The 19,996-nt window shown below is 52.5% G+C and overlaps 1 protein-coding gene across 1 annotated transcript in view; it reads right to left on the bottom strand.

Moving 5' to 3' along the window:
• USH2A (usherin) overlaps nucleotides 1–19,996 on the bottom strand; it is a 79,185-nt gene that overhangs the window by 53,072 nt on the left and 6,117 nt on the right. The window contains 13 exon segments of the mRNA XM_061558709.1: nucleotides 207–354; nucleotides 763–1,084; nucleotides 1,480–1,639; nucleotides 3,781–3,954; nucleotides 7,868–8,008; nucleotides 8,529–8,714; nucleotides 12,961–13,041; nucleotides 13,161–13,358; nucleotides 13,506–13,785; nucleotides 13,926–14,059; nucleotides 17,888–18,076; nucleotides 18,179–18,280; nucleotides 18,816–18,930. Of these exon segments, the coding sequence (XP_061414693.1) occupies nucleotides 207–354; nucleotides 763–1,084; nucleotides 1,480–1,639; nucleotides 3,781–3,954; nucleotides 7,868–8,008; nucleotides 8,529–8,714; nucleotides 12,961–13,041; nucleotides 13,161–13,358; nucleotides 13,506–13,785; nucleotides 13,926–14,059; nucleotides 17,888–18,076; nucleotides 18,179–18,280; nucleotides 18,816–18,930 (2,230 nt within the window).

Here is a 19,996-nt window from a genome sequence, read left to right as displayed (position 1 = left end):
GTGCGTGAGTGTCGTTGTCTTTGGGCCACGCATATATGTTGGCTTGTGTCTTGCTGCCGATGTTGCAGTACGCGGTTGTGCATACGCTGGTGTACATATATCGGTGCGTATGCTTTGGCACGTATGCGAATGCCAGTGTGCCCGTTGTTGTGCGTGTCGTATACGCTGGCGCGTGGGCTGGCGCGCGGGCTTGCGAGTGCTGTCACCGTTGGGCCGGACGGGTGGGCCCCAGGACACGAGCAGGGAGCCTGAAGCTGGGGACCGCACGACGGGCAGCGGCACCCCCTCCGGAGCCGCCTCCTCCGTGCGGGCGGCACTCGGCTCACTGACGCGACACCCGCCGCGCGTGCACGCCTGCGAACAGCGCGCCAACGCCACGCACAGCACGCATGCACGCCCGCCGCCTCGATCCACGTTCACGCTCACCGCAAGTTACAATCGGGCTGCATCCTGGCCCATTGATAGCCATGCAGCAAAGTCCGGCGTTGCACTGTACTTCTGTGTTCCCTCGCCTTCACCAAACCACACTCACCGGCGTGGTGAAGTATGGTCAAACTACCTGTATTGCGTGATGGAGGTCCTCATGTTGCGGTGCATTACCAAATGGCTCTACATGCGCATGTAATCCACGGCCACGGGAAACGAAACATCAACAACAAAGTGTTGGTTTTGATGCGACGTAACTGAGCTACAAAGCGTGACAAATTGAGCTGTAGCACGTGGCAACGATCGTGTTGAAGAGCGGTGCAGAGGGACACTCACAGCTACCCGGATTTGGTACAGAGTTCCGGGGATGAGCTGCCGCAGACGGTGCTCCAGGGTAGCGTTTCCGCCGCTGTACAGGAGCTTCCCGTAGGCCAGAGCTGGCAAGGGCAGAGGGTCGCCTCCTCCAGCCACGGCCGCCTCTTGCTGGCCCTCATCCTTCTCAAAATGCACCTCGACCACCTGCTTAGGCCACATTGGGGGCTTCTCTCCATCACCAGGCCATGTGGAGCCCTCCTCCTCCTCCTGCCCGGGCTTGTCCCCGATGGCGTAAAGCTCGTAGCAGTGCAGCTCCCCGTTCAGCTCCAGGGGCTCACTCCACCTGCAAGGGGTCAAAGGTCGGATCCTCACACAACCCCGAGTGGGGCGCTCCTGTACAATCGCCACATTCATAGCAGTAGCTATTGTATTCATAAAAAAACACACTACATCATACTTAGAATTATTTATGTTTAAGTAAATGTGACTAGCCCAGAAAAAAAAAAATTACACGTGCATTTTTTGTTTTCTTCATCTGCTTTTCAGTGAACTAACGATTTTGAACTAAAATGGCAACGATGGATATATGTCATGATGAACTCACTGCACGGTGTCGGCCTCACCGCACGGTGATGGAGTCACGTGAGGGTGATGGGCTCACCGCATGGTGATGCAGTCACCACAAGGTGATGGGACTCACCGCACGGTGATGGAGTCACGTGAGGGTGATGGACTCACCGCACGGTGATGGAGCGTGCGTCCAGCACGGTGAGTGTGGGTGCCACTACGTGTGTCGGTGGGAGCTGGGCGGTGGTGATCGTCACGGCGGAGCTGTTAGTGCAGCCGCCCTCCGTGCATGCCGAGAGCACAAATGTGTGCACGGAGAAGACCCCCAGGCCTGGCGGAGACACATGGGGTCCACGCGATGGGAGGTGGGTTTGGGGCGCACACACACAAGTGCCTGTAATCCTAAAGCTATTAACATTGCTGGCAGGCTCGACTGGGACACGTGGCGCACAGTTTTTACGGCAATTATTTTGGCTGTTACTGCGTTGGCAGTGGTGCACAAACATAACTAAATAAAAAATCAACCTGTTCATCAATAAGGCCGCTTGAAAAGTAAAAGATATATAATAGACGACGTTTCGGCAATGGCCCTTCTTTACTGATGCGCGCTATGAAGGGCCATTGCTCGAAACGTCGACTGTTATGCACGAGTTTGCGGTACCTTCACAGAGCCACGCCCACAACGTGAGTGGCTACCACCCACTGCTCATAGCCCCCCCCCCCGCCCCCTCTCCTAATCATGCCTACTACTCAGAAAGCCCCACCCCTTCAATTCTAGATTTGAAGCTTTCGTGACTGCAAGGATTCATACTCTTAGTTCTTTCGGTAAAGTCACGTAGGTAAAAAATGAAATTAAAATTAATAAAAATAAAATAAAAATCACGACGTTTCGGAGGCAACTCAAGTCTCCGTCATCAGGTGGGACCGTCACAGCCAGATTTGCTGCATCAAGTGAGGCAGGGATTCAAGATGCAAGCTCTTGTCTAAACTCGGGGATGTCCCTGCCACAAGAGGAGGATGTTTGGTCGTTTTGTGTCACGCGGTGCTCTAGAGCAGTGGCTCGTAACCTTTACTGCGGCCTCGCACACCCCCTTTGCGTCTCAATCGTTAAGACAGTCACAATGTTTATAAAATACAAATAGTTTGATGAAACAAAGTAGTTTTACTATTAGGGGCCGTCCATAAATGACGTCACGCGATTTTGGACGATTTTGACCCCCCCCCCCTCTCGTCACACGGCGTCACAAAAAGTCAAACCCCCCCCCCTCAAATATGACGTCACAAAGCTCTGCCCCCCCCCAAACCATATTTCCATTTTGAAAATAAAACATGCTTCAAATCGCTTTAAACTATTGTCATTGTAGTGCGTATTTAATGTGGCGCTGCACTCTGATGTTGTAGGAGAAAACATTTATTAAAAGTCGATTTAATTAAGTAGAGCGTGTTGTCTATATTTATTTAAAGTTGCACATTTTGATGTGATGCCACATTTATCAACCCCCCCCCCCTCGTCACACATCTTTTTAAATGATTTAACTTACAAAAATATAAATATCTGCCATGGCTCACACCTCCAGAGAGGGCATCTCGTACCCCCAGGGGTTGCGTGCGCCGCAGGTGAAGCGCCACTGCTTTACAAGCAGGTGTGGTGGACCGTCCAGAGATCCAGATGCCGAGTATGCAAGGCTACAACGTAGCCCAGGCATTGTGCATATTTGTAGCGTTTAACCCTGAAATGTGTGTGTTTCACCAAGTATTTTAGTTTCTTCTTAATAAAAAATAATCATTCAAGGAATTACAATTCAGAACCCTCCAGAAATCATCTTTAAATGCAACGAGTTTTCTTTCTTTTCTGTGTAAACAAGGGACTAATGTTATCATTCGTCATTTCTAGATTTCCTTGAAATAATTTCACACCTAAGCTGGGATGGAAAAAAAACCCAGACGCGGAGCTGCAAAAAGGACGGAAACTGAACAGTGGGGGGGGGGGGGTGGCCCAATTTAATTCCTTGAATCAGGGGTCAGACATTTGTGACGATGTGTGACGAGGGGGGGGGGGTGAGAAATGTGACGTCACATCAAAATGCGCAACTTTAAATAAATATAGACAACGCGTTCTACTTAATAGACTTTTAAATAAATGTTTTCTCCTACAAAATAAGAATGCAGCGCCACATTAAATACGCACTACAATGACAATAGTTTAACGCGATTTGAAGCATGTTTCCTTTTCAAAATGGAAATATGGTTTTGGGGGGCAGAGGTTCGTGACGTCATATTGGGGGGGGGGGTCTGACTTTTTGTGACGCCGTGTGACGAGAGGGGGGGGGGTCAAAAATCGTCAAAAATCGCGTGACGTCATTTATGGACGACCCTTCAGGTGCCCATGCAAACGAGGCTACTGCACCGTGAGACGGCTGACAGAGGAAGGCCATTCGGGTGTGTCCCCCCCCCTCTCCCTGCGCCGCTGACCTGTGATGTTGACGGCTCGCCCCGCGCCTTGGTAGACGAGCGCCTCGTCCCGGTAGAGCGAGTAGCGGGCGGTGACCCCGCGGGGGTCACGTGGCGGGGGCGGCCACGACAGCAGCAGGGAGGTGGCGCTCGCCACGGCCACGGGCGCCGTCACGGCCTCGGGCGCTGCCGCTGCTGCTGTTGGGCACGCGGGGCGAGGGGGCATCCATTGAGCGTGGAGGGTGGGGGGGGTTAACCCAAATGTGTACGCTTGCGTATGGGGGGGGGGGTCTACTGACAATGTGCGCATAGGAAACGTGGGAGGGGGGTGAAGCCTCGATAATAATTTGTCTACGTTGGCTTTCAAATGAGTTTGATAGTCCGGCGGTGGACTATCTACGAGGTGGACTATCTGTTTGTTTAAACACGTTCATATTATTCATCCTTGATCGTTTCTGCGTGGATTAAATATCGGCCGTTCTATAGGATTCGGGGGTGGGATGCGTCAAGCGTACGTACGCAGGTGGGGGGGGGGGGCGTAAAAAGTCCGCGTGCGTACAGGGAGGGGGGATCAGGGCTCAAGTTTTGACAGATTTTTCTGCGTGCCTACTCAATGGATGACCCCTGAGAAGCTGCCAGTGCGGCCATCGCTAGACCCTCCTCGCCCCGCGTCCCAACAACCCCCGCTCACAAGAATCACCGCAGGGCGGCCGCGGTGACGAAGATTTGGGGTGGCGGTAACCCGACTAAGGCTCGCGGTGGCGGCCCCGGTCTCAGAACTTCGCGACGCGTCAACACATTCCTGCGGAGGGAGCTGGTAGGAACGTTGGGTTGCTCGTTCAATGGCCAGGGTCAACGGCGGCGTGGTGTATTCCGCAAATATGGCCGACTGTGAGGGCGGGCACAAGCCGGCGTGAGTAGGTTAAACGTTGAGTTTTATAAGGGCACCACGGGGTGACGTAGCCCCTCCCCACCCAGCCCCACCCCTCCCACCCCCCACCCAGCCCCACCCTCCCCACCCAGCCCCTCCCCACCCTCCCCACCCAGCCCCTCCCCACCCTCCCCTCCCCACCTTGACCCACCCTCCCCACCCAGCCCCTCCCAACCCAGCCCCACCCTCCCCACCCAGCCCCTCCCTGCACGACGCACGGACACAAAAATCCCTTGTGGGCTGGTGTAACCAGGAGGTTCCTACCAGTAAAACTTTCCTACTGCCTTGAACGATTTACTTTGAAGTGAATAATTCATCCTTAATGCGGCAGCGAATGCGAGCGCAGCACACGGGCTGTGTGGGGCCATCCATTGAGGAGGTACGCAGAAAAATCTGTCAAAACTTGAGTCCTCCCCCCCTCACTGTACGCACGCGGACTTTTTACAACCCCACCCCCCGAATCCTATAGAACGGCCGATATTTAATCCACGCAGAAACGATCAAGGATTAATAATATTAACGCGTTTAAACAAACAGACAGTCCACCGCCGGATTATCTAACTCATTTGAAGGCCAATGTAGACAAATTATTATCGAGGCTTCACCACCCACCCCCCCCGTTTCCTCTGCGTATGTACATTGTCAGTAGACCCCCCCCCCCATACGCAAGCGTGTGCATTTGGGTTATCCCCCCCTCCCCCCTCCGAGCGTACGCACTAAATGGATGGCCCCTATGCTCGTCACCCCCATAGAGCCTTGCGGTAATATTTCCATATACCAGTCCCCGCAAGAGCCACATCTTTCTTAGCAAACACAATTCTCACCCACGCCCTTCTTTTGCAAACACACGCCCCCCACTGAAGTAAACGTTACCAATTCACGTGAGCTCTCGGTGTGACTTCCTCACGCCGTGGCTGCGTATTTCCACGACTACAAGTGATGCAGTATTTGCACGTTCAAGCACCAGTTTTCCTCAGGCACCTCTCATATGCATTACCCCACTGTGTTGTACAGCGTCGAGGGACGCGGTCACATTTAATCGCTGTTAAAATGCAAATTGTATTGCATTGCACATTGTTAGCTTATGTCATTGTTTTTCGTGGCCCTGTTACTGCAATCATGTCACTTTGAGGCATTGGTACCGTAATCGTACCATTTTGTATTTGAGCACTTAAGAGTATTTCGACAGTTACTGCCAAGATTTGGAGGGATTGTGTGTTTTTCACAAGCTACAGCCAGCTCTTGATTTAAAGAATTGACTCGCCGAGTTGCATTGTCTTCATAGATTGATTGAATAGCTGCTTGACTGATGAATTGATTTATTGAATGACTGATTGTCTGGTGAACTGACTAACTGACCGATTGATTGAAGCAGTATATTTCGTTCACACTGATAGTAAAATCCCAGCAGGGAAAGCCGAGTTCATGAGATGGCACAGATTAGTACGGTGCAAAAGAAGTTCAACATACCTACATACAAAGAGGCTTGAGTTTGTGACAGAACATGCAGGGACGACATTTTTGAATATGACACGGCGAATACTAAGCCAGATACACTCACAGACATTTCCACGTGTAGTAAATCATCCACTTACATAGCACAGCTTGAAACAAATGTATGGAGGCAGACAGCAATAATAATAATCATCAATTATCACTTCTGCCCATGAAATATGAAACATTCACCTGCGCCACCGACAAGGCGGAAAACAAAACTATGCGTCTTTCGCAGGATCCTGTCTTTGTACCGTCGCATGAGGCAGGTGCCAGGAGCTTGTAAGAAATGATGAGCTCTCTCACAGATTACTACAATGCCACTCGGGTAATGACCCACGCAGATCCCGCACAGAGCAAATTGGGCCGCTGCGCCGGCGATGCCTCCAATGTGGTAGCTACGGCGATGCCCCAAGGTCACATCACAGAAGCACGCGTGAGGGGACGCCCAGAGTCGCGTAGGTTCGGGGCCCCGGTTGCTTTGCTTCGGGTTCATGATGATGATGGTGAACAACAGGTCTCTTGCGGCTGCTAGGCCATGGCGGGAGATGAACAACACGCTGGCGCATTCTCGTACTGTATCACCTCGTGCGTGCGGCTCCTTGTGCAATTCTTCTCACTTTAAATGGTAACAAAAATGTAGCCGGAGATATTATCAATGGTTGAATCAAAACACTGCAGCCCAACACCAACGAGACTCTGGTGAGGATGGGGGGGCGGGGTGGGAAATGAATCAACAGTATTCATAGGTTTAACTGCATCTGCATCACCTCATTGAGCATTTCAAATAATTGGCTCGAAGTATAAATTAATTTTAATTAAACGGGTAATGCTGAATTATGCAAAAACACTATTGTTAACTGTTCAAATGTACGTAGGCACGCTGGAGAGGGCTTTCGCGGCTCTTAATTTGCATGCCATCAACACGCGGCATCGATTCGAGCGGCGACGCACACGCGCGCGCGTGACAATGGCCCTTCTTCCTCCTCCTCCTCCTGTTCCAAGGTCTCCACTGTGCACGCACCCGCAGCAACTAGACTGGCCATTGTCCAAATACCACTGGAAGCTTATCAGGAATAATCGCCAGCCGCCACACCGCCTTGAGCAAATTATAATTAAAATCTCTTCACAGAAAATTCATTAGCAATTAAAAGGCCTATCAATTTTCAATATGGTCTCTGATGGCGTCGGCCCTTTAAGAAGCGCACCTAATGCATTTCGTTTCAAGATGAATGGAACAATTATGCCTCGGGAAATTCTCCTCTCTGCTCGCTGTGCTCTGGCTCAGCGAAGGGAAGCCCAACCCGGCCAAACCCAGCGGCGGGTGCCGATCTCTCGCCGCCGATCGCGTTTGTTCTGACGCTCACAGCTCCCGGCCTTCGCGAGGTGGTCACGGCTAAGAGGAATTCTGACAGGATTTTTTCTCCTTTTGTTCCACCCATTAGTAATCCACTAGCCACGCACGAGAAGATTAACACCCCCCTCCCCCCCTTGGGAAATAATGTTTTATATTGCCAGACAAGTACGATTTCTAGCTTAAATATACACAGGTTGGCGCCACACACAAACACACACACGACCAACACGGAATGAAGCGAGTGACATGGAGGAGGAGGAGGGCGGCGAGGGTGGCGGCAGGGCTGAGCGGCCGCGTGGCGACGCGAGGGATTCCCCGACACTGACCCTGCTGCGGCTGCTGCTGCTGCGGGGCGGAGCGCACGAGCAGGGAGGCGCTGCTCTCCGTGCAGCCGCCCGGCGTGCAGGCCAGTAGGGTCACGCTGTAATTGGTGTGCGGGGTCAGACCCTCCAGCCTCCCCTCCAGGGCTGCAGCAGACGCACACACATACACACGCACGCACGCACGCTTAACAAGCCAGGCGGGACTACAACACCATTCATTTTTTTCTATCAAAAAGGAAAATTTGCTACCGGTTGTGTATTACAATAGAATGATGAATGCTGTGGCTGAGGTGAACAATCGTTACCGGAGGAATCTCCAAGTCCTACCACCGTGCAGAATATCGACATGCACAGTCACGTTCACGCACGCGGCGGTTTTTGTTCCTCGTCTCATTTCGTAATCCGTGTGGAGCTGGCTCAAGGGATGTTGGCCAATATTTAAGAATAATGACGGAGTGGCAGCCAAGCAAGGGAGGGAATTCATTGGAGAGCACGTTCACCGAGGAGACGGAGCGATTAAAATCAGCGCGTGGGCAAGTGCTAGATTCACCGCAAGTGACGATGATCATCATGAGTGTCTGGCTCATTCCCAACTTCGTGGAGGTGTTCTAACTCGTGGGCCTAACAAGGCGTCCGCGCCTCACAGACCACGTCACGGGCTCACCGTCCAACGAGGCGGTGTCAGTGAAAGCGGCGGTGACGGGCGGCTGCTCGGGGTGGGCTGCGTCGTAGGCCCTGAGCTCGTAGGAGCTGACGACACCGGTGACCGCCGCCGGCGCGGCCCACAGCAGCTCAGCCGAGAGGGCGGTGATGGCGCGGGCAGCATGAGGGGGTCTCACCTCAGCGGGGGCTGCGGCGACACCGCACGCACACCGACAAGTCGCTCGCTGGCCCGGGAAGCGGCCGGGTCAGTCGCGGGGTCACGCGGCATGGTCACATTATCTCCCATCAAAGCCAAAGTGTTCCCTGATCAAATAAGCGTGGAGCGAGCGGTGCTCATCTCCATTGGCAAGCCTAATCTCGCGGTGGAAATTCTACATTCCAATGGTGAGGGTGAGGCTAACCATAGACCTACCACTGTAGGCTTCTCACAATGTGGTTCTCCTTGAATTGATTGATCTAAAGGGCTGATGGGCTGAGACAACCCCTGACCAGAATTTGAACTTGCAACCTTCCACTTATAGCGCCACAGATCAGTCTTGCAAGCAAGTAAGTGATGTGAGTGATGATGGTGATGAGGGTGATGAGGGTGATGAGGGTGATGGTAACGAGGGTGATAAGGGTGACGAGGGTGATGAGGGTGACGAGGGTGGTGAGGGTGATGTGAGTGACGAGGGTGATGAGAGTGATGTGAGTGATGAGGGTGACGAGGGTGACGAGGGTGACGAGGGTGATGAGGGTGACGAGGGTGATGAGGGTGACGAGGGTGACGAGGGTGATGAGGGTGATGAGAGTGATGAGGGTAACGAGGGTGACGAGGGTGATGAGGGTGATGAGGGTGACGAGGGTGACGAGGGTGATGTGAGTGATGAGGGTGACGAGGGTGATGAGGGTGATGAGGGTGACGAGGGTGATGAGGGTGATGAGGGTGACGTGAGTGATGAGAGTGACGAGGGTGACGAGGGTGACGAAGGTGATGAGAGTGACGAGGGTGACGAGGGTGACGAGGGTGACGAGGGTGATGAGGGTGACGAGGGTGACGAGGGTGACGAGGGTGATGAGAGCGATGAGGGTGACGAGGGTGACGAGGGTGACGAAAGTGACGAGGGTGACGAGGGTGACGAGGGTGATGAGGGTGACGAGGGTGACGAGGGTGACGAGAGTGACGAAGGTGACGAGGGTGACGAGGGTGACGAGAGTGACGAGGGTGATGAGGGTGACGAGGGTGACGGGAGTGACGAGGGTGATGAGGGTGACGAGGGTGACGGGAGTGACGAGAGTGATGAGGGTGACGAGAGTGATGAGGGTGATGAGAGTGATGAGGGTGACGAGGGTGACGTGAGTGATGAGGGTGATGAGGGTGATGAGAGTGATGAGGGTGACGAGGGTGACGTGAGTGATGAGTGTGATGAGGGTGACGAGAGTGACGAGGGTGACGAGGGTGATGTGAGTGATGAGGGTGATGAGAGTGATGAGGGTGACGAGAGTGATGAGAGTGATGAGGGTGACGAGGGTGACGAGGGTGACGAGGGTGATGTGAGTGACGAGGGTGATGAGAGTGATGAGGGTGATGAGGGTGATGAGAGTGATGAGGGTGACGAGAGTGATGAGGGTGACGAGGGTGACGAGGGTGACGAGGGTGATGTGAGTGACGAGGGTGATGAGGGTGACGAGGGTGACGAGGGTGATGTGAGTGACGAGGGTGATGAGGGTGATGAGGGTGACGAGGGTGATGTGAGTGACGAGGGTGATGAGGGTGACGAGGGTGACGAGGGTGATGTGAGTGACGAGGGTGATGAGGGTGATGAGGGTGACGAGAGTGACGATGGTGATGAGGGTGACGAGGGTGATGGGAGTGACGAGAGTGATGAGGGTGATGAGGGTGACGAGAGTGACGAGGGTGATGAGGGTGACGAGAGTGATGAGGATGACGAGGGTGATGAGGGTGACGAGGGTGACGTGAGTGATGAGTGTGATGAGGGTGACGAGAGTGACGAGGGTGACGAGGGTGATGTGAGTCATGAGGGTGATGAGAGTGATGAGGGTGACGAGAGTGATGAGAGTGATGAGGGTGACGAGGGTGACGAGGGTGATGTGAGTGACGAGGGTGATGAGAGTGATGAGGGTGATGAGGGTGATGAGAGTGATGAGGGTGACGAGAGTGATGAGGGTGACGAGGGTGACGAGGGTGATGTGAGTGACGAGGGTGATGAGGGTGACGAGGGTGACGAGGGTGATGTGAGTGACGAGGGTGATGAGGGTGATGAGGGTGACGAGAGTGACGATGGTGATGAGGGTGACGAGGGTGATGTGAGTGACGAGGGTGATGAGGGTGACGAGGGTGACGAGGGTGACGAGGGTGATGAGAGTGATGAGGATGACGAGGGTGATGAGGGTGACGAGGGTGACGAGGGTGACGATGGTTATTGAAAGTGATGAGGGTGACGAGGGTGATGAGGGTGACGAGGGTGACGAGGGTGATGAGAGTGATGAGGATGACGAGGGTGATGAGGGTGACGAGGGTGACGAGGGTGATGAGGGTGATGAGAGTGATGAGGATGACGAGGGTGATGAGGGTGACGAGGGTGACGAGGGTGACGAGGGTGATGAGAGTGACGAGGGTGATGAGGGTGATGAGGGTGACGAGGGTGACGAGGGTGATGAGGGTGACGAGGGTGATGAGAGTGACGAGGGTGATGAGGGTGACGAGGGTGACGAGGGTGACGAGGGTGATGAGAGTGATGAGGGTGACGAGGGTGACGAGGGTGACGAGAGTGACGAGGGTGACGAGAGTGATGAGGGTGACGAGGGTGACGAGGGTGACGATGGTGACGAGGGTGACGAGAGTGATGAGGGTGACGATGGTGACGAGGGTGACGAGGGTGATGAGGGTGATGTGAGTGATGAGGGTGACGAGGGTGATGAGAGTGATGATGGTGACGAGAGTGATGAGGGTGACGAGGGTGATGAGGGTGACGAGAGCGATGTGCCAGCAGCCTGCTGCAGGCGCTCGTGAATGGATGGCGGCACTGGGTGGTGGTGCGCTGCGTGCAGGCCGCCAGGCTACTGGCTGCTTATGTAAAAGCCCTTGAAGCAGGATAAACACATCGCACTGCTTGTCAGTCGCAGGCGATTCATTAAATTGTCAGTGCTTTTCCTAAAATTGCACGCAGGTCGCGTTATTTTTTTTGTTTCTTCTTGTAAAAAAAGCAAAATAAAAAACATGTTTCCTCCTGCAAAGGGCTGCATTTCACTTGGCCGCTCTTCCAGCTGTCCTCACCAAAACATCAAATTCCATCTCCTCACCGCGAGATATTTCCTGCTTTCGTTTCTTTTTTTTACATCGTCAAATATATTCGTCCACGTAAGTGCCTTTAGACAAAACTCGTTGCACAGTTTGCGCTGTGTACACGGAGGCGTTCCACGTTGTATACGAACTTTGATTGAGTGCCACTTTTATGAATCTAAACGATCACACCAGGAGGTCACTCCGCAGTCTAGACTGCATTTTTTTTTTCAATTATAAATTAAGGCAAAGACAATATCCATTACCAATCATGTACCCAGCCTGAACCATAAGTAATTACATTGATTAAAATGTATCCTTCAATTTGTTTTGTGCGATTAGGGGTGTATAATTGATTAATTTGGTGTATTGATTGGGGTCATTACTTCACGAACAGTGAGTGCGGGCAGTGATTTGTTTTGCATTCGTATCATCGCAGGCATTCCCCGCGCACTATCTGCGGCGAAACCCGCGGTAACCCGAGGTGACAGCACAGACGCGGCACTTTCGAAAGTGTGCAAAGACTTTTCCCCTCCCCAGTGAGGAGTGAAGTGAGTGAAGAATTGAAGGTTTTTTTTTTATCAGTAAATCAAATAAGCTCTCTGTAATTAGCTCATTAGTCACCATATAATAACGCTGCCTGCAGCCCACCCTCTCGCCATTTGTCATGCTTTGGCTGTTAGCTATATTATTAGGATTTTTAACAAACTGTTTAAAAATTCCCCTCTTTTTTTGGCATTAGCGGTTATCTTCTGAATTATGACATTCATTTCTTTTGGGGTTAATTTCCAATAAATGTGCAGGAACCCATTTTTTTATCTTTCAAGCCGATAAAATAGTATAATGTATGCAAGCAAACTTTAAAAAGGGAGCGATTTCAATGCAAATTGAGTTAATTTAATATAATCACAGTATCTCCTGTACAATCTAATTACTCAATCACGGCCACCCTCACGATATTGCCCTTGCTATTGACCTCGTCCTCTGTCTGGGCCCTTCTCGGCCCATGCCATCCCTCCCCTTTCCGTCACCTTAACTTTTTGCACGCCGTTAATTTGACTCCGCATCTTGGCCGACGCCTCGGGAAGCCACCCTCCCCATCGGGGAGCACAGCGGGCCTCATCCCGTTGAGCCGATGAGCGGAACTCACCTCCCTCCCTGCTCCTGACCCTCTCCCAGGGGGACACGTCAAACCCGGCTTCGTTGACCGCCGTCACCCTGTACAGGTATTCTGCGCAAACGACAACATTCGACAACAACGCTTTGAGCGCCTTGCGGGAAGGTGCGCGCGGCCGCCCGTGCCGAAGACGAACGCGAACGTTGCGGCCGTGCGGTGCGAAGGCCGCAGACCGGTGAAGGCGTCGAGCCCCGTGTCGAGGGCCGTCCCGCGGGTGCCGCTGTAGACGAGCGAGGGTCCGGCGGGTCGGCACGCCGCGCCCCCCCAGGGGCACCCGTCCAGGCTCACCCCCCGCGCACCCACGGACGCCGGCCCCAGCTCCACCGCCGAGCCACGCATCAGGCTCACGGCGCCGATGCAGCCTCCGAACTCTTCTCAAAGACATCACAGACGGCAGCAACTTAGCTCATTTTAATATTTTGCGTGGCGGCGTGACGTTTATGGCACGGGGTTAAGTTGCGCCGACGTACGGACGCGGCGCTGGCTGCACTGAGCCCGCGTGAGTGAAGGGGAATCACCTGGATGGGAGCTGCGGTGGTGGAGCAGGCCCTGAGCGGGAAGGCCCGGTGGCACACCACCCAGGTAGAAAGGGGACGTGATGTTGAGGTCTCCCAGCACGCCCTCCACGCTGGCCGCCGGTGCGCCGTCCAGGGAGGCGGAGATGATCGAGGCGTTCCTGCCGACTGTCACCGTGTGCCACCGCCCGTCGCAGTAGCTGCTGCCCACCGTCGCATTGAGCAAGGCCGTCTGGGAGCCGGTGGCCACGGCAAACAGGAGCTGCTCTTCGGAGAGCACACACTGTGGGACAACAACGTCACCACACACACGAGAGCACGATGCAGCGCTCATGCTGAGACGAGTGACGTGGAGACAGAGGCAAGCGATGGAAAATGATCACAAGGGTGAACTCGCAAAAACAACGAGTTGGTTGTACTTACCGTGACGAACGACTTTCCCTCGTCACCATGGGCGAACAGCAAGATCATCTCACCCCGCCTCTCCGTGCGGAACTGCAGCGACACCTCAAAGTCACCTTCTCCAGAAAACAGGCCCGACCGCAACTCCAAAAACCCTAGCGAGGCACAACGGCAAGGAACATCACCTCAAATTGGATTGCCTTTCTACAAATACTTAATCAGATTATACATTTCTTTTGCAAATTGAAATCAGCAACACCCAAGGGGATTCAGACGAGGCGTTCACTGCTGTCACTCGCGTCTATTTATTCTGAACATCCGACTGCACATCTGTGAAAAAGAGCTTTGTAGCTCATCAGATTCCTCCAGTATGAAACACATTCCTGCGGAGGGAGCTGGTAGGAACGTTGGGTTGCTTGGTTGATGGCCAGGGTCAACGGCGGCGTGGTGTATTCCGCAAATATGGCCGACTGTGAGGGCGGGCACAAGCCAGCGTGAGTAGGTTAAACATTGAGTTTTATAAGGGCACCACGGGGTGACCAGCCCCTCCCCACCTAGCCCCTCCCCACTCAGCCCCTCCCCACTCTCCCCTCCCCACTCAGCCCCTCCCCACCCTCCCCTCTCCACCCAGCCCGACCCCTCCCATTTTTGGATGCACGACGGACGGACGGACACAACAATCCCCTGTGGGCTGGTGGAACCAGGTGGTTCCTACCAGTATAAAGATTCTGATTGTGAGGAGCCGTTACCTGTGCCAACCATCGCCAGCGCATGCTCTCAAATCACCACGCGACAATAATAATATGGAGCCATTATTAATTTGCTAAAACTGCGCCGTGAGAATTCCCAGTCGACATTGAGGAAGAACCGTTTAGAGAACGGTGGCAGATGAATTATGGGGAAGTCTTTGTAAAATCTCTAATGGGAATTATTAAACCCATATGAAACCACCGGATCTGGATTTCAGATCGTGTGCACATATGTAATGATCTCTTAAAGCTGAGCATAAGGTCGGACGATGCTAAATCACTGCAACGTCCCGTAACTGAATGTTGCTCGTGGTTGAATCTCCTGCGACGAATGTGCTGCAAGGCAATGAGAGCACGTTAGACGATGATGATGCTGGAGGTCACACCACAGCATCATCTCACGTTCGGTAACCCTGCTAGCGAGCGCCCATGGGGGCTGGCACAGCACACGTGAAGGTGTGGCACCAAATCACCCAGCCGCATTCGCCTTCCCGAGGGCCGGCCATTTGTCTCTAATGACCGCGCGCCTTCAACTAGCACGCTTGGCTACGTTCGGTGGGAAAGAAAGTCAACGTACGCACGTACGTGCAGCGTAGTTAACTGCCTCGGACGACGACTCGGAAAGTTGGGATTGCTGGGACATGAAACACCGGCGCCAGCCACCGCGCCGCCACTCCCCCCGCCTGGCACAGCGCCGCTGCCAAAGCACTTGACGCTCGCGCAGACTCACGGGGTAATTGGATTTCATCATCATGAGCGGTGTTAACACGAGAAGATGCATCTGCATAGGTGACTCGCACCATGATTTGCGTGGACCTATTTTTGTTGTGCACTTGCAGATTGCTCCGTTGCAAATTGACATGGGAGCACAAAAACCACCACGGTCTTTGTACACGCGAAACTTAAAGCAATTAAGAGCTTGTAATGAAAAAAGACGTCCAATATCAGGACTGTTATTCAGCAATGCCACTTACTGGGGGGCACTGGAAACTCGAACACTTAATTCTGCACAAATTGGCACAAGATAAAACAGCGCCACGCTCACTAAACATCTACCCCCACTGCTCTTATCGACATTTTTTTTTTATTCAAAACAGCTTTAGGGCAAAGCTGACTTTCTTAATTGTATCTTGCGGGAAGTCAGCAGTGGTCGTCCGATAAATAGACTGCCCCCCACCGTAGGAACATTAAATTTCCACCACTACTGGCTGAGGGCCACCAACAGACATGAGCGCTGAGAAGGCGAGAGAGCGCTGGGTGTGAACACAGCTTCGGATTTTTTTTCCGGTGTGGATCTACGATACGTTCAAACCCTCACAGTGATTGAATATCACCGCCTACAGTCGAATTCTTCACTTTTTCTCCGCGAGTTCACCTCCGGCGGGCCGTGTTTGTGCCCTCCCAGCCGAACTGCCACAACCCCAGTTTCGTGCTCGTCACACTCTGAGTCGAACAGCGTCACCGGCAGAGCGCGATAGATCTCGTGGCCGGGGCGGGAGCATCACCTACCAAATGAGGACGGCTCAGCCCAGGCCTACTCCGCTCTAACCAATGACCGAGCCGGCGTGGGTCTGTCTTCGTCGAGCAATGGATTGACAAATGGCTGTAATAAATACATCTACAGACACATTTTACCCACAAGAGCCAGGGCAAGAGGAGTTACATTTATACCGTAAAGATGTTCCTGTTAGTTCGACGTAATAGGGTGGGGGCCGCGACACTCACTGCTGCCCGACAAACATCAGGCGCTGAGATGCACCTCTTCTGAACCACATTTCTTACCTCCGATTAGCACGGTTGGCTACGTACAGTGCGAAAGAAGTTCAACAGACATACAATACGTACACTAGAAACATCAGTCTGCTCTGCGTGCTCCGCTCTTGAGTCTGATACTGGACATTGTTTAGTCCGATCCCAGACGTGTCCTCAAGGAGCTTACATTCCCTCTCAGCACAATTACCTCACATCCGTTAATTCCTTAAAGTTGATTAACTAGGTCTCCCTTTTTCCAAAAGTAACAGGAGGCCAATGAAGCTCATTATATTTTAAACCTTCACTGATTTCACTTACCAATCTCATACAACCACCTCCGGCTGGAAAAGTGCTAAAAAAAATGTTACGGAAAATCAACCCCGACACGAGCGGTTGGAAGGGAGGTCTCAAGCATGAGGAGAAAGCAACATCATAAGCCAAACTTGTGCTCACAGCGAGCCCTAAGCATTTCTTGTCAAGGCTCTAATGTTCCAATTAGCCCTGTGAGCATCGATGCATGAGTGCATTAGTAGCAGCCACACAAGCACAGAATTACGCACTATTTACACAGACTGTTATTAATTACAAACGGTGGAATAAATGATTAGTCACGTGCAGTAAGCAATCAATTTGAATAGGGGACTGATTTATTTTTAACTGGGTGGTATTTGACTCATCTGGTGATTTGATGGGCTTGTTGGGAGTGCTGTGTCAAAAAAATGTGACACAAATAGACTTTTTGCCCATTAAAATGCACTCTCTACAACCCACAGTGCGGGTTAGGGAAGTGGGGCCCAGAACACGTTCAGATATGGCTCTGCTGATGTGAGCTGTGGTTAGCAATCATACTCATGTGGTTGGGTTTACAGTGGAGTGCGAGATGGCAGTAGCTTGGGGAGGCATTCACCCAGCAGTGAAATAAATAGAACAACCTAACATCGTTCAAGTATGCAGACGACGGACGTATTCTTGGTGATTACAGTACAATATGATACGTTACGATACGTTCAATGCATGTGTGATACGTAGCTTTAGCGATTTCATTTTAAGGTTACCACGATACGATACGTTCAATGCATGTTAAAAGTTTTTTTAGCAGACAGGATTGTTTCCTGAAAAACTTTCTATTAAATTGCAGTCCATATAGGTAGGCTAAGAATGTACCTTGTTTTTTTACTTTACGTTTTACTGTGCAATACAGTATTGCAAGTAATAAATACATACAGTATATAGTTTATACAGTACGCTACTGTAAATTGCTCTGTTTTGCTAAATTATCACCATTCTTTACGACTCCTGGGTAAGCTAGGCCATCTTCGACTTACGATATTTTCGACTTACGAAGGGGTCGTCGTAACGCATCTCCATCGTAAGTAGAGGACTAGCTGTGTAGCTGCTGCTGCTGCTTCTGATGATGATGATGGTGATACACATGCAGCATGTGTGGTGTTCTGTGGTACACAATGCAGAGTGCCCTCGGACCGTGTCCCAGGAAGTGAGCTCCCGGCTGGAGCTCTGTGGGGCAGCCCTCCCAAGGCTCCGGCACTCCCGAAGCCTCCGACGCAACATCCCATTCGAGCGGCTCCCACTCCTCCAGAGGCGAGTCCTTCCGCTTGATGAAGAGGTCGCTCATGCAGCCAACGAAGCCTCGTCTCAGCGCAGCCTCATCTCCTAGAGGCGGCAGTGGGGGAGGGCCGGGGCGGAGGAGTGAGCTTCGTTGTGTACGGGAAGAGCGTTTGCGGCACGCGCGTGTGACTTTTGTGTGATAGTCACCAATGTCGATGTGGAGCAGGGCGTAGCGCCGAGGCAATGCGCCCACGAACAGCCCCGCGTTCTCTCCGATGATGGAGCCTCGGCCCGAGTCGGACACCACTCCTGTGTTTAGTGAAGACCGAGAAGCACCAACGAAGATTCGACGTTGGAAGTTTTCAGGGTCAAAAGGTCACCAGCGCCAATGCCACCACCAGCACCACTCGTACCGCACCATCATTTTTATATATTCTCCCGGACCTCACGGCTATAACCACCAGTGCAACTACGGTGGCCCACACCATAATAATAAGTGGTAATCTATCCACTGCTGGATGAATGTGGAATTTTCCACCGCTTTGCAGATTAGCATTACCCCACGACCTTTTCTTGAGTTTCACAACCACTGCAATCAAGGTGCCAGCTATAAACCAGAGTTTTGTTTTTGACGATTGAACACTGTATGAAGACTCGGATGCTCACCGGGTTCTACTTGACAACGCACCTCCGATTAGCACGGTCGGTCGGCTACGTACGGCGCGAAAGAAGTTCAACATACATACGTGCGTGCGCACGTCGAGTTAGAACTGTGTTGGCAGCAGGACGAGTTTACACGGGGGGGGTTGGGGGGGGGGGGCTCCACCGTGGGCGTGCGTGGCACCTGCGACCTCCCCGTCGACCCGCAGCTCGCCATTTCCCATCGTCCGCGTGGCCTCCACGTGGTGCCACGCGCCGTCGTCACAGCGGCTCTCCCCGCCCAGACTCGCCACACCACCCTGGAGACAACAAAGATCGCCCCCCCCCCACCCCGTGTCGCCTTAGCAGACTGTTGGGCCAAGTGTTGTTAGCGAGCACCCGTGAAGGCCGGCACGGCACACGAGACGGGGTGGGTGGCCAGAACCACGCCCGAAAGCACTTGTTTCCTCAGTGGTGACGTTTACACACCACACCAGGTATTCATTTGAGGCTGAGTCGACCTAGGGGAGGCCCAGGACCGGTTCAGGTAATCGTCACCGGTGTTGGCTGTGAGCGGGAATCGAACTCAGGGACGCCGGGTTCGTAGTGCAGTGAGCGAACCACGACACTGCCGCTCGTCACACACACTCCAGGCGCACAAAGACACACCACAAAGATCAGCATTACACATACCACGCACACCACACACACGCGCGCGCAGTGCCGTAGCAAGGGCAGGGTGGGTGGGAGATGCCACCTTGAGTGCCCCGTGCCAAGGGAGACGCTGCCAAGCTAAGATATATATATACACACTACAAAAAGCACACGCCCTGACTACCAACACCACATCGCAAACAACGAGTGAACACATTTCGACATGCAAGACCGAAGCATAAACACCACACACTGATCAATCGCTACAGTCACTTGCTCCCACTCTTCCCCATAGCCACTTCTGATTCATATTCATAGATTTTTTTCTCATTCGATTAATTGGTAAAAAAAATGTTTTGTGAGTAGCATAGTTAAATGACGCTTTATCTAACCGAGTATTATGTTTCTAATTTTCCCGTGCTAAATTCGTGGAAGCATATATCCTTTTAGCAAGGTTACAACATTTTTTTTTTACAAAACACAATGCAGATTGCCTTCACCTGCGTGGATATTTCTGCAATCCCGAAATCAACTTTGCACAGCGCCCGGGCGCTCACGCTACACACACCGTCACTTCCACGTGTCCAGTTAGGGCTGACGTCAGAGTGCTCTTGGGAAGAGAGCGGCAATAAAGCTGTCCACACCCAGCTGATAATGAGATTAATGGCAGTAATTAAACTTTGTTAAGCATATTTGCATTTCTATTAATGTCACCAGATAGGAATCTCTTAT

This window comes from Lethenteron reissneri, chromosome 25 (assembly GCF_015708825.2).
Source record: "Lethenteron reissneri isolate LAM-NWPU_2019-01 chromosome 25, ASM1570882v1, whole genome shotgun sequence".
In the NCBI taxonomy this organism is placed as follows: Eukaryota; Metazoa; Chordata; class Hyperoartia; order Petromyzontiformes; family Petromyzontidae; genus Lethenteron; species Lethenteron reissneri.
Note: the sequence above shows the minus strand (reverse complement) of the source record. Positions and strands in the feature narration are given on the sequence as shown.